The 13,704-nt window shown below is 36.4% G+C and overlaps 1 protein-coding gene across 5 annotated transcripts in view; it reads right to left on the reverse strand.

Annotated features, from left to right (window-relative positions):
• The window catches only part of fam13a (family with sequence similarity 13 member A), a 67,423-nt gene that overhangs the window by 24,583 nt on the left and 29,136 nt on the right, over positions 1-13,704 (reverse strand). For all 5 annotated transcript variants that reach the window (XM_060873082.1, XM_060873080.1, XM_060873081.1 and 2 more), the window contains 3 exons: positions 11,724-11,765; positions 900-941; positions 523-708 (listed from right to left, as the gene is read on the reverse strand). In XM_060873082.1, the coding sequence (XP_060729065.1) occupies positions 523-708; positions 900-941; positions 11,724-11,765 (270 nt within the window). The remainder of the gene's footprint in view (positions 1-522; positions 709-899; positions 942-11,723; positions 11,766-13,704) is intronic.

Genomic DNA, 13,704 nt, shown 5'->3' on the forward strand with positions numbered 1-13,704 from the left:
CATTCTCTATACAAGGCAACATAGAGACCTTGAGTTTTTATTTAAGTGCACTTTCACATTTATTCATGAGTCTGAAAAAGAGTAACAGTGCACATAATTAAAAGAAATGGAAAAAAATAAATAAATAGACTAAGGGTCTATGTAAGGCTGAAAATGTCATTCGTTGTAAAAAATATGGCCAGTGTAAAATCACAAAAATCAGCCAAGCATTAGAAGCAGAAACTAGTTTAAAACTATCTTAGTTTGGACATTTTACGGATCGTATCCTGTGCTTCTTGTAATTTTCTGATTTCTATGTGTGCTCAAGCTACAAAGTGGAAAGTGGCAACTTTACTGTTTAAGCAGTGAGCAGCCGTGATGGTTTAGGACGAAATATGAGTTGAGATATTTTTCCAGTCAGAAATTCTTAGTTATGGGTTTTAGTAGGATGTAGCACAACAGCTCTATAAACCATGCAAAGTCTTTGAGTCTAACCTGACGACCACATTGGAAAGAGCCTGGCTATATCCCTAGGTCTCTTACCTGCACCTTTCTCGGTTCTCTCTCTCCTCCTGCTCTTTCTGCTGTCGCCTCCTCTGACGAGCCGTAGTTGCGGGTAACAAATCTTGACCTGCTGTCGCTAAACCCTGCTGTAAACTCTGATCTGGCAGCATGTGAGCATCAAAGAGGTGCTGCTCCACCGCTGAGCGGATTGTCTTCTCCAGATAACTGCACAAAGAGACGGACAGGGCGCGGAGAAGACATGAGTTATCACTCGTTATAACAACAGTTACATCTACAATAAAGTTTGTTTCCCCTACGCAGATTATTACGAGTTATTTACAACAATGATGTATTAAGAGCGAACATATTATCAAGAGAATCTGATATTAACACTAAATCAGTGTATGACTACTTACTGTGCTAAGTCAGGCCTGTAATGAACAGGAGAGAGCTGGGAGCTAAAGGAGAGAGGAGATAACACAGTGTGAGCTAATTTAAATCAAATGCAATCCACGCAATTCATAACATAATCAAGCAAAAACCATGCAATTCCCTGATCAGGTACAGTATAAGCCAAGAAGTTATATGATGCTGCATACTAACTGTACCACAGTACAGACCATGTGCTTGCAGTTTCTTTCTCTGAACTGTGAAACTCCCAAATTTTTAAAGTCACCTATTTAACCACTCCACCTCATTTCTTCCGAATTTCAGAAGTAGACTCTAAAAGCCAAATAAATATTACCGCTCTGGCTGCTGACACAGCACTGTGTGGCTTATTGCTTAATCCAAACTGTAAAATTGTGAAGAATGACACAGTTACTCCGGTTAACCACTTTAACTCACGTCCTCTGAATTTTAGAAGTAAACACTGGAACCCAAGTAGATCAGAGATGTCTGGGAAATGTATTATATCCAGTAGGATTCATCTATTTTGATCAAGAAGGAGTTTAGATGTTTCTTGTTTTTATTATATTACTTAGTTACGTCTTACTAAAAGTACCAAATGGCTTTGGATTCGTTAACATGATAGTGGAAGACAGACAGAAATCATTCGACAGCTCTTACTAGAAGATCGTCTCCGCCTGAACTATCGTAATGAGGTTGGAAAATGTTAATGACTTAATGTTCAGTTAATGTCACCTGATTAGTTGCTTAACAGCTGCATCATATGATATATTTTTGTCTGTCTTGTTGTAGCATGTATTGCGTAACATGTCACACTCCTTTTCATGACTAGGACATCATATTCATATGCTAAGTAAACTATCTAGATGGTTTAGTGATATCGTGCTCTTTGAAACGAATTGTTGCTTCGATAGTATTGGATGTTTAGTAGGTTTGATAAGGTTGTGTAATAACCTTTCTATGACACCATTTATGACAATATTAATATTATATAGTCATTTGCTGAGCCCTATTACTGACCATGAAAGGGCTACTGACCAACTGCAACATGCATGTGCAAATACTTGATTTGGAAAGGCAATATGCATAAGGCCCAAATGTAGAGATTGCACCAGGTCCAATTCCTCAACTTCCTTTCAAACTTTGTTTTTCTTTTTAACGCTTGCACTGTCACTGTTATAAGGATGTTACGGAAGCGTATTGCATTCACTTGAGGAAAAAAAATCTACTCTGTTTTTCTGAATTAACGAGTTAATTATCTCAGAATTATGAGATCATTTTTCATGAATAAAAAGTCTTTGCTCTGTTTTTCTGAATTAACGACTTAATTATCTCAAAATTATGAGATAAATTTTTTTTTGAAAGACATTTTTTTCACTCTGTTTTTATGAATTAAAGAGTTAATTATCTCAGAATTATTAGATCATTTTTCATAAAAAAAAAAAAAATGAATTGTCCTGTTTTTCAAGTAATGTAACTTGAACCACAACTTGTAACTTGTAACTTGTTTTTCAATTCTTTAAGTAATATAAATGGTATTGTTATTAGTGCGTCAACTTTTGCGCAGACACCTCAAGACTTTGTGCCTGTTCAGACGAAAAGAACATTCTGATCTGCTTGACGTTGCTGTGTTTCTCCAGGATCAGTTGAACCGATAAGGTCTGCTTCACGGTAGCCGCATAACCATAAGTGAAAACCCGTCGATTGCACCATTGATGCAGATCCCATATGGTTTGAGTTTATCATATGAATCAACATGCCATAAAAAGATGATTCCGGCGCCTCAGTTGCACTCCATGGGGATCCAGTATTTTCAACAATTGCCTGATTGTCTCTTGTGTCACCACATAGTCAGCCTGAATGCATTTCAGATGCATCATCTTATATCCGTGAAGCAGACCATATCGGTTCAACTGATCCTGGAGAAACACAGCAACGTCAAGCAGATCAGAATGTTCTTTTCGTCTAAACAGGCGCAAAGTCTTGAGGTGTCTGCGCAAAAGTTGACGCACTAATAACAATACCATTTATATTACTTAAAGACAGCAGAATCTCCCATTGTCTCAAACCCAAAGTAAAATAAAACTTGAAAGGCGGGGCATGTTTACTTCCATGCAATCCACCTAAAATAGAGCTCCTGGCAGGATTTTGAGGGATCTCATTAATTCAGAAAAGCAGAACAATTAATTTTTTTTTTTTTTATGAAAAATGATCTCATAATTCTGAGATAATTAACTCATTAATTCATAAAAACAGAGTAAAAAAATGTTTTTCAAAAAAAATGAATCTCATAATTCTGAGATAATTAAGTCGTTAATTCAGAAAAACAGAGCAAAGACTTTTTATTCATGAAAAATTATCTCATAATTCTGAGATAATTAACTCGTTAATTCAGAAAACAGAGTAGATTTTTTTTACTCAAGTGAATGCAATACGCTTCACCAAATAAACTGAATGACTGAATGACTCTTTATGGGATGTAGGTCAGTTCACAGATTCGCCATATGGAACAGACTGATGATTCTTTTAGAGGACTGACTCAAGCATTGTCTAAATGAGAGGACACAATGTTCATAAACAAGTTGAATCATTGTCATGTTGTATGTCATTGTCTTCTCATACGCATTTTTGCCTTCCTGGTGCAGAATTCATGAAATAGGATGCAATTGTATCTTTAGAAATCCACATGGATTTGAATGAAACCTATAAATCCAAGCTTCAGGGGTTTTGCCATCATACCTGACCTTCTATGCTACACAAAGTGTAATAAAAAGTGCAATAATTACATATATACAATTCCAAAATGACTGGAATTAAGGCTAAGAGCCAAATGACGCTGTCTGTGGTTCTCCATAAACACGTCAGTTTACACTGACCAGAAGCGCTTTGTGGCAAACAATTTATGGAAGAGAAACAAGTGATTACAACAGATGATAGAGATTACAACACTTCGACAATTTGTGGCCAAGAACACACATACCAGCTCAGTTAAACCAGCCCAAAGTGGTCAGGGCTTATCGCAGAAGCTCTGCTATTTATTCTGATAAAAAATATTTCATACACAGACATGTTGTGTCAATATAAATGTGTAAATAATGAGTGGTTACGATGTTTATTAAAGCACTCATATGCAGTGTAGGTTCATATATACACAATGTAATATGATATATATATATATATATATATATATATATATATATATATATATATATATATATATATATATATATATACTATTTAAGCATAATTAAGTAAAAGGAAGGAAGACACAGATATACAATATCACGAAAAACATCTCAGAGAACATAGATGTAGTTATTGTATTAATAACATAGTATTTGTCAGTCATTTCTTGCCTGCAGGCAAGATGTTATAGTATATGTATACATACATATATGTATGTAGTAATGTATTGGATGTGGTAGCCTGGTGGTTAAGGTGTTGGCCTACTAAGTGGAAGGTCATTAGGTCAAATCCCATGTCCACCAAGCTGCTACAGCTGGGCCCCTGATCAAAGGCCCTTAACCCTTATTTCAATAAAAAAAAGTTGCTCTGGATAAGAGCATCCGAAAAATGCTCTAAATGTACATGAGCCATAGGTATCTTTATATTGGGTTTATCCAGTATATAAAGATCTGTCCATTTTTATTTATATTATTTATTATTTTATGTATCCCGTGTTTATGTCAAGTTCTGTGTGTATCTGTATTAATGTGCCTTTAATGCCTTAATAAACTGAAAATATTTATATAAATTCCTAAAATTATCAAGTAGCAGTCAAGTTTAAAAAAAAAAACACTGGTGTTAACACAGCTGCATGATTTATAGTATCGCCTACAGTTCTGGATAAATTTGGTTAAAATGGGGTGAAGTTAAATACCGCAGAAATCGAAAATCTAAGAACATCTAAGTTCTGAATGAATTGAGAAATGCTGTGACTTTTTTATTTGACAAGGAAAAACGTATATCGATCAAATTATGAATTATAGTTGTGTATTGACATTAAACCAGAAAAGACCATAAAATCTTTTTATTAATGTTTGTCATTCATTATAATTATACAGGATGCCTCTTTTCACAAGTATCCCTCCTTTACTAGGCTTTACGTTAAACCATTTAGTAAAGGCACACAAAAAAGCCATTTAAAACTGAAGGTATTTACCTTAGAATTTGTTTAGAACACCATGAGCATTTTATTGTTCTGTACAGCATGTACAATGGGGATGCAGCGGCTCACACCGTACTCAGGTCCACAGTGATGAGTGATTATCTTCTGTTATGTCTGGTCTAAGTTTAAACTAGTTATACATGAAGATGTGCTCAAGGAAATGCCTTGAGCATCAACTGACCATTTACAAATGCTTCATCATGTTTTGAGAAATGACTCCGTTATGCAAATTGGGGACAATGTGTCATAAATCTAAAAATAAACAGTGATGCATTACTTCCGCTTTACGGTAATGTGCAACCGATGTCGCTTTGTAGAATCGCCCCATTTATAGGAAATGGCTCTATCAAACCAAGGTAAAAATTACTCCTGAGATAACATTTGGGTGGTATCAGATAAAGTAAATAAGGATGTAAAAAAGGCCTAAATAAAGGTAGACCCTGCCCTCCAGCTAGGGGTTCAAAGACCACTCACAGCAGTCAGACATGTTTGGATAATGGAAGTGTGTCTGCAGATATCAGTGAAGGCTGTTGTGGTCAAGGTCTCTGAACTCACACTATGATACTGTAGTCTGCAGTCACAACATATGTTCACTCGTGTCTAGACCAAAGAGCTATGACTAGGAAACGTGCTGAGATTACTTCTACTTCAACTTGTCTTGTACTTTGAGTTCAGGTAAGGATATAAGGATACGGACGAAAAAATTGCAAGCAAAGTGGTCTGTGTTAGTGAAGCAGCAATATATTTATCGAGACAAGGCTAAAATCTGCAAGGCAAGTTACCTCCAATATACTTATACTCGTTATACTATAAACATTCCTACTTCATATATTTCATATAACAGAGAAACTGAAAAGAGGAAAGTCTTTTGTTCTGACTTTCCAAGGGTGGAAAACTGATTGAATGAAAGAACTGAAGTGTTGACTCGGTAGACTCCTCCCATTAATGTAAAAAAAACCTACAATTATCGAAAATTAATCAACACCTTCTGACCGATCAACAATCAGTGCTCTGATACTAGATAATCTAATCAAGTATTTGATTTTATTTAAATGAAGTGACAAGATAAAGTTTTAACAGAATACTAAAACATACCACACCTGTAAAATGTTTCCAGTATTTATTTTTGTAAACAAATGTACTTCTAATTTAATTCTCATATTTAAGGTTAACGCAATATGAGTAAATAAATAACTCGTGGATCCATTTTAAAGGATCCGAGCCTAAATGGTGAGACAGGGCACAGCATGGTCTAGCTCAGCACTTATCGAATATAGCTTGTATGTGATTGGTTAGTAAGAGAAAATAATGATAAGGCTTTTGCTGAGCCAGCGAGCGAGATAAACAAACCACCTGCAAACTAAACAAGCTCAGGGACATTTTATTAACCAAAGGGGTCTGTCTGATGTAATGCTACATTGCTGTTGGCCTCTCGGGCTAAAGCAGGACTCAGCCAATCGCCCATGGGAAAGGCCAATGTTTTTGAAAGTCTTTAGGTCTAGATTAATGATGCCAGGCTCCAGTTTTTGTGTCTGCCTTATTTTAATACATAATATACAACTCATCGGATGAATTTGAGTCTGACATCACTGGTGTATTTAGTAAGCCACTAAAAATATATGTAATACTAATGCATATATATATATATATATATATATATATATATATACTAATTATAGCAGAATTACAATACAAAATGTCCCTTCACTTGACTCCTTTAGCCAATTGCCACCCTTTAGCTAAATTGTATGGCATCTACCTATTTGTGAACATGAGCATGCTACTAAACATTCACTTCTGTTGAGGCACATGCAGGCAGCTACATCATCCATAAGGCATCTGTGTGCACTGGGAGCAGAGCGTCAGCCACCCTATTTTGTACATGAGCTGAACCATGTCTACTAGACAAAGTAATGTCTCCCATCTCTTGTCGTCAGCAGAGCTAACTGACTGTATCATATCGCTATTTAATATGTAGAACACTTGTAATACTTTGTCACTGAGTAAAGTAGTACTGCTTATTATGGACACAAATCTGAATCATGATCTTTTTTTCACCCTGGTTTTAAAAGTGTCAGGTAATTAACCTGTGAAAGTATAAGGATTCTCTGGATAATAAATAACTGCTAAAAATAACAATAATATTGGTGAAGCTTTAAGATCTGTTTTCCTTTTAACTCACCATTTGGTTTCAAGTAAAGAAATAAAATGATAACGATATGAGCAGATGCGTTGAGTTCCTCTTCATATTTCAACACGTGTAAGAGCTTCAGGCCTACGGACCTGGTAATCCAGTTTGACAGAGTAATAACCAATTAGACATGATTAAGCAAATCCACCTGTCAGCATGAGGCCATGCCACAACAAATCCACAAACAAAACAATATCTAAACATGATGACACTACTTAAAGTGACACTACTGAGATATAGGATGTTGACAGGCATGAAACAGATCACAAATGTGAATTCAGTGTAAGAATTCTTTGAAAACACGCCTTTATTACGCTGCTTGTGATGTTATGTCACATATCTAAGTAACAAGTTTGATAATGAAATAATAAAGTACCATCAGAGGTGCAGTATTTTGATGCCGGTCCTGTACCAGATGTTTGACTAGCATTCAGTTCGAGAAAAAGATTCACTGTGAAATATTTTAACTTGGCTTCCTCATTTGGGTGCAACTGATCTGGCTACAGGGTGAAATTTTACAGGACAAAAGACGCAGGAGAAAATCCTTGAGAAGATTTCCAGACAGATCAGTGATGATGCAAGAAGATGTCTGCACTAATTATGACTGATTCACACCTAGATAAACCAGCTCTGTATAAATGACAGGAGTAGACGAGTGACAGCTGGATCCAAAGTTCTGCGTGTATTACGTGTTTGTCATATTAATGGAAATGGCTTGGACTGGTTACGTTTGTTCATTTCCAAATTAAATGACTGTCAAATGGACATTGTAGTTGTTTTACAACAGTTCTATAACAAGACATTCATTTGTTTGGACATGAATATTTTGTTTATTTATGCTATATAAATGAAAATTGTTTTTAAGAAGCTGCAGCTGATTTATGTTGGAAATACAGACATGCAGAGTAACACAAACAGGGAAATTTAGTGCTGTTATATTAAATATAAACTCTCTTGGAATATAGCTTGTTCAATCAAATTGGTGGACCTGACCTAAATGTTGTATATGGTGTATGTAGCTGTGGATTGGTTTGGAGATGATTGTGTTGATATTTACATTTAAGCTATTTGGGAGACATTGTTATCCAGAGCAACTTACACAAGTGCCTCTTAAAGGTGGGGTCTCTGTTGTTTTGAGAAATGCTTCAGAAAACTGCGTTGGGCCGCCAAACAAAACAAAAAACAAAACTAATGTGTAGCCAATTAGCAGAAAGGGGCGGGGCTTGTCAATATGGGCGGAGAGAGTGTTCAGTGCGCATGTGTGACATTAGCAGAAAGCGGTTTTAACATTGACATGGCGGATAAAAACAAAGAAAGAAAGCGAAAAAAGGCTAACGATAAGGCAAGAAGTAGGACCCGTGTTAATATAGGATCAGCTTTCGGAGCTGAAACGGAGCTAAACCTTTCACGGTACAACACACAGTACTTCAAAAACACATTTGTATTACCATATTATTACTCATTGAGTTCATTTATTGATAAATGGTTGGTTAGCTGCCCCAACAGGTTCCGCCATAAAACTTGTCTGGGTTATACTTGGGTTATACTTGTCTGGTGTATGTGTTGGGCGGAGCTATCAGAACAGGGGTGGGACCCATTTGTTTTGGTGATTTCAAAAGTCAACATTGGCTTTCAAAAAAACGGAGACCCCACCTTTAAGCAAGTGAATACTTCGAAACTAGTTCAATAGGTCTTGGACTAAGAATACCATCAGTCTAAACTTTATTGCGAGAAAATATCTCACGGACATAAAGCTCTGGAAATTAAGAGACAACTGCAAAATTATCAGTTACTCTGGTTTTACTATTTATAGGTATGTGTTTGCGTAAAATGACCATTATCGATTTATTCGATAAAATACTGATAACATTTCTTCCAAATTCCAAATAAACATATTGTCATTTAGAGCATTTATTTGCAGAAAATTACGACTGGTGAAAATGTTTTCAGACCTCAAATAATGCACAGGAAACAAGATTCTATTCATTTTTAAACTTAATTTTCCAATTTTTTTCCTTTTCATTTTTTAATTTTTAAAGAATTACTTTGGCTATTTTAGCACTGTTTTTGCCCTTCAGTTGGTCCTATTGGAAAGGGATAGTGATGACAACAGCAGTGTTTTTTCCCCATACATTTAGAGGTGCTGATTTAAGAAACATTTGGACATTTTTTTATTTTTTTCCAGAACTTACTGTACATATGTATATATGGATATGATTTACTTTGATGGTAAAATATTAAAATATGGTCTCAGAGGTCAGAGGTACACCTTGTAAAATCCTTCTTTCTTTTCGTATTATGTTTATCCTGTACAAGGGCCGCAGTTTCCCTGGGGACCGTGTCAGGAGTATGATGACCTACTTTCCATTACCCTACTCAGAATAAAGACCCAACCTTCTTTATACCTAAGCAGTATAAATTCTCTCGCAGGGCAATTCAAAGGTCTGTGTAAAAAGGGCAATGTTTATGGCATGTCTCTGGCTCCGAGGATGCACAGGCTGTGTGTGTGTACTTAGTGTTGCATGAAATGTCAGGGATGAGTTCTAATAGCAGGCTTCCTTTTTTTACTGCTACTGTTTTCCTCCATTAACCGCAAAGCTGAGCAAAAGCTTTTATCCACAAAAACATGCTCTGACCATGATTTATTCTCTGCCTTTGAACATTAAAAATGTTGTCTTATAAGGTTGTATCTGGTGGCAGGAAGGCATCAAATCATGTTCCAAGCAGAAATGTTAGAAGTAAAAATAATAAGAATAATAATATGGTATAATAATAAATAGTAACTCCAAAGCTAACCTGACTTATGTTTTTAGGATTTTTGTGTAATACAGCCTTCTAAACATATTAATGTTCTATAGCAAATATTTTCTAAAACAAATGATAGGTTTCATACTGAGCATTTAGCTGCTTTTATTATTTTATTTTAATAGTGATATTATAATGTATTCGGTTTGCTGCACTTGACAATCAAGCCTTTCCAGAACCACTGATTTAGATTTGCACAAAAAATTCTTCGTATATAATTTGTCAGCACGATAAAAAAAGATGCTGCTTCTCACTTCACCCTGCCGTCACCTGTCCTGAGTTTACAGACCTGTCTTCGCCTGCAGTGCAAGCACATGAAATAGTTTGAGATTAAGTACCAGCCCCCAGTGGTGTGTGGGGTTGCAGTGATTTGGGGTTCCAAAGGGCTCAAAGGGGCACTAGTGGCTTAAACGATTAAGGCTCTGGTTTGTTGATTGGAAGGTCAGGGTTCAAACCTCAGCACTGCTAAACTGCTGCCACTGGTCCCCCAATCAAGACCCCCAAACCTCCCTGCTCCAGCGGCCCTGCAGCATGGCTGACACTGTGCTCTATGCATGAAATGCATTTTACTCTAGTGTATAGGTTACAAATAAAGGCTTCTTTCTAAAATAGCATTAAATAATAAGGTACAATGTTGCATTTCTGAAATATACCAGCACCCGTATTCATAACGATTCTAAGAATGATCTCAGAGAGCTCCTAATTTAGCTTAAAATTTTCTAGCTATGAATTTTAGATTAAGACCAATCTCAAGGACCGATCTCAGAGCAACTCTGAGCAAGGAAAATACACAGCTTTTATCTTAGGTAGGAGGTGGGGCTTAACCCTGTTACTAGGTATGACACGTTCTATTGAAGACTGTAATTGGTTGTCTATTATATATATCACATATATTTATGTGTGTGTGTGTGTGTGTGTGTGTGTGTGTGTGTGTGTGTGTGTGTGTGTGTGTGCGTCATTTCTGTTCTGTCAGAGATAATTTGTCTAATATGATTGGTCACAAAAATAATCTCTACTCGATCTAATCTGTTATCTTATTAACTCACTATCATTATTAAATATTGTATACAATACATTTCCTCTCCCCGTTCACCTTTCAGCCATTTTCTCCTCTGCTAAAGAAACTCTTAAACCTCTTAAAGGTCCTCTTCTATACTCCTAAGTCTTTTTGACCTTAAGAGCTCTTTTAAGGGTTAAAATGCTTTATGAATAACTTTTATCTTATCTTTAATTGACAGTACCAGATTGGATTTATAAATACTCTACAGTTAGGAAAATGGTCAAAAGAGCCAAATTGATTAGCTACATGTGTTCAAGGGTGGATTTTGTCCCCTCTTCCAGACCAGCTTAGGAAAAGCTGTTTGAAAATGAGTGATATACAGTGTGGACTGATTTTTTTGTTCAGCAATTGCACTGTAAACAGTAAAATGGGTGAAATGTCAACAACAAAGAGCTTTAGGGAGACAGAGAAGAGCCGAGCCAACTGAACGGGATGAACCAACACTGAATCAGTGAATCAACAGGGAAAACATTGGCATGTGATGAACTCCATCCTCCCTTTCTCTTGGATTATTGCTTTTATGCGTTTTCCAAAAAGGATAAAGATAGATATAGCAGGGAGGGGTGAGAGAGAGAGAGAGAGAGAGAGAGAGAGAGAGCGCAGCCTACCTCACATAGAAGGGAGATATTGGTCTTTCGTCCCCTTGAGAGCTGAAACGAAAGAGGAGAGAGATAAACACAGGATTTAGGACCCTGCAGCAGCATAACACAGACTAGGCATGTGGCAGCACATTGCCTAAAAAAATCTCTGAGTAGCTTTTGTAAAGAGAACAATGAAAACCAAGTGCCACAGCTCAGTGCCTTTGTGAAGCTTGTCCTGAGTAATTATCATACTCCGCAGGACTGTATGAAGCTCTGCCAAAAACACAGGAAGTATTACACAATAATAAAGAGCTACCAGTCGAATGTCTATACAGTGATAATGTGAATGTTCATTCTTCGGTAATTCACTGAGAGCTGTAAGATAATCTACAAGTAGCTATATTGTCATGCAAAGCTGATGATGGAAATTATGCAATAAATGTGACTATGCAAGGCATGAGATTTAAAATTATGCAACACCACCTCGCCTGGGGGTACAATCTCCATGAAATCTCAAACGCATCCAAGTCATGCTGTGTCTTTTTGGTACATTTTGGCTTCGTTCTATAGTTTGAAATTTGCCTTCAAATAAAAGGTCCAGTACAAATTAATCATATTCACTTTTAAATGACCTCAGATTACACACTTTTTTCAAACAGAGTGGAATTTCATTCAGCTTGGACTCAATCAGTTTCCTGTATCCCAATTTACACATGTATGTGAAGATTCTTAGTCTGATTACAAAGTAATTAACTGATTATTAATCAAGAGCCATTCAGGGTTTTTTTTCTGTATTGTAGAGCAGTTGAGCTGCAATAAAATAATAAGAAAGGGTGGAGCTGGAGTCTTATTGCCCAGTCTCAAAGCTGGCTGGTGCAGTATGAATTCTAATATGTGTCACACATTCATGTAGGCAGTGTGTGTGTGTGTGTGTGTGTGTGTGTGTGTTTGTGTGTGTGTGCTATGCCTAATTGCACACGTGCACACATGTGTAGATAGGTGGTGTCCTCATAATATATATATATATATATATATTTATATATATATATATATATATATATATATATATATATATATATATATATATTTATATTTTCCATTAATTTATACCACAAATCCCTTTTGTGTAATCTCTTAGGTATTAAGATGCCAGACATACTTTAAATGAAACTGCACAACTTTGCAGCACTGGGTAGAGTTCTTCTTTAGTGTAACAGTCTGGTGTTAGGATTAACTAGTGTGTCTACTGCTATGAATTACAAGGTGGAAATCCTGCCACAGTGAGAGAACAATGGCTTCTTTCAGTATGTCGCTGTTACGCCAAAGAGAAACAGGCAAAAAGGACAAGAGTGTTAGGATCCTCTCATTTATTTACTGTTACGCAACAACGCTGCCGGATTCCTGATTCTTATTGGTCAGAAGGTGTTGATCAATTTCCTTTGACAGTAGTTCCGACTGCAGGCTTTATATTAATGCTCTCATTACAAAACTGCATATTATCGCTGAACAGGAAAAGGAAAAAGGTCTCCTCGACCATGGATTTAGTAAGTGACGTCAAATCGACACCACATGAGTAGTGACAGTAAACAAAGAAGCATTTCTTAATGGTAAACGAGTTATACTGTATACATATACAAGTGTTTGCTTTAGTAGATCAATCACTACAATTACAGAGTAATAATAATAATAATAATAATAATAATAATAACTAGATTTGTAAAGTTCGTCGCGACAAACTTTGATGTTGGCTTTGACGAGGCAAGTATTCGCAAAGGCCGGTGCTTTTTGGAGGCGAGTGGACATAAGGGTCAGTGTTACTTTTGGAGGCAAGTGGACAGAAAGATAGGGTGCCAAAACATTTGGAGGTAAGTGGAGACGAGCATGTGACGTCATCCGAATTCTCCTGAGGAAGTTCCCCTCCTTGGGCTGAGTGTTGTGTTATGTCACATGCCCATGTTGTGCAAAATTTTTTATTTTCACGTGACATCACATGACGTCATCAGAGTAC

The sequence above is a fragment of the Tachysurus vachellii genome, chromosome 6 (assembly GCF_030014155.1).
Source record: "Tachysurus vachellii isolate PV-2020 chromosome 6, HZAU_Pvac_v1, whole genome shotgun sequence".
In the NCBI taxonomy this organism is placed as follows: domain Eukaryota; kingdom Metazoa; phylum Chordata; class Actinopteri; order Siluriformes; family Bagridae; genus Tachysurus; species Tachysurus vachellii.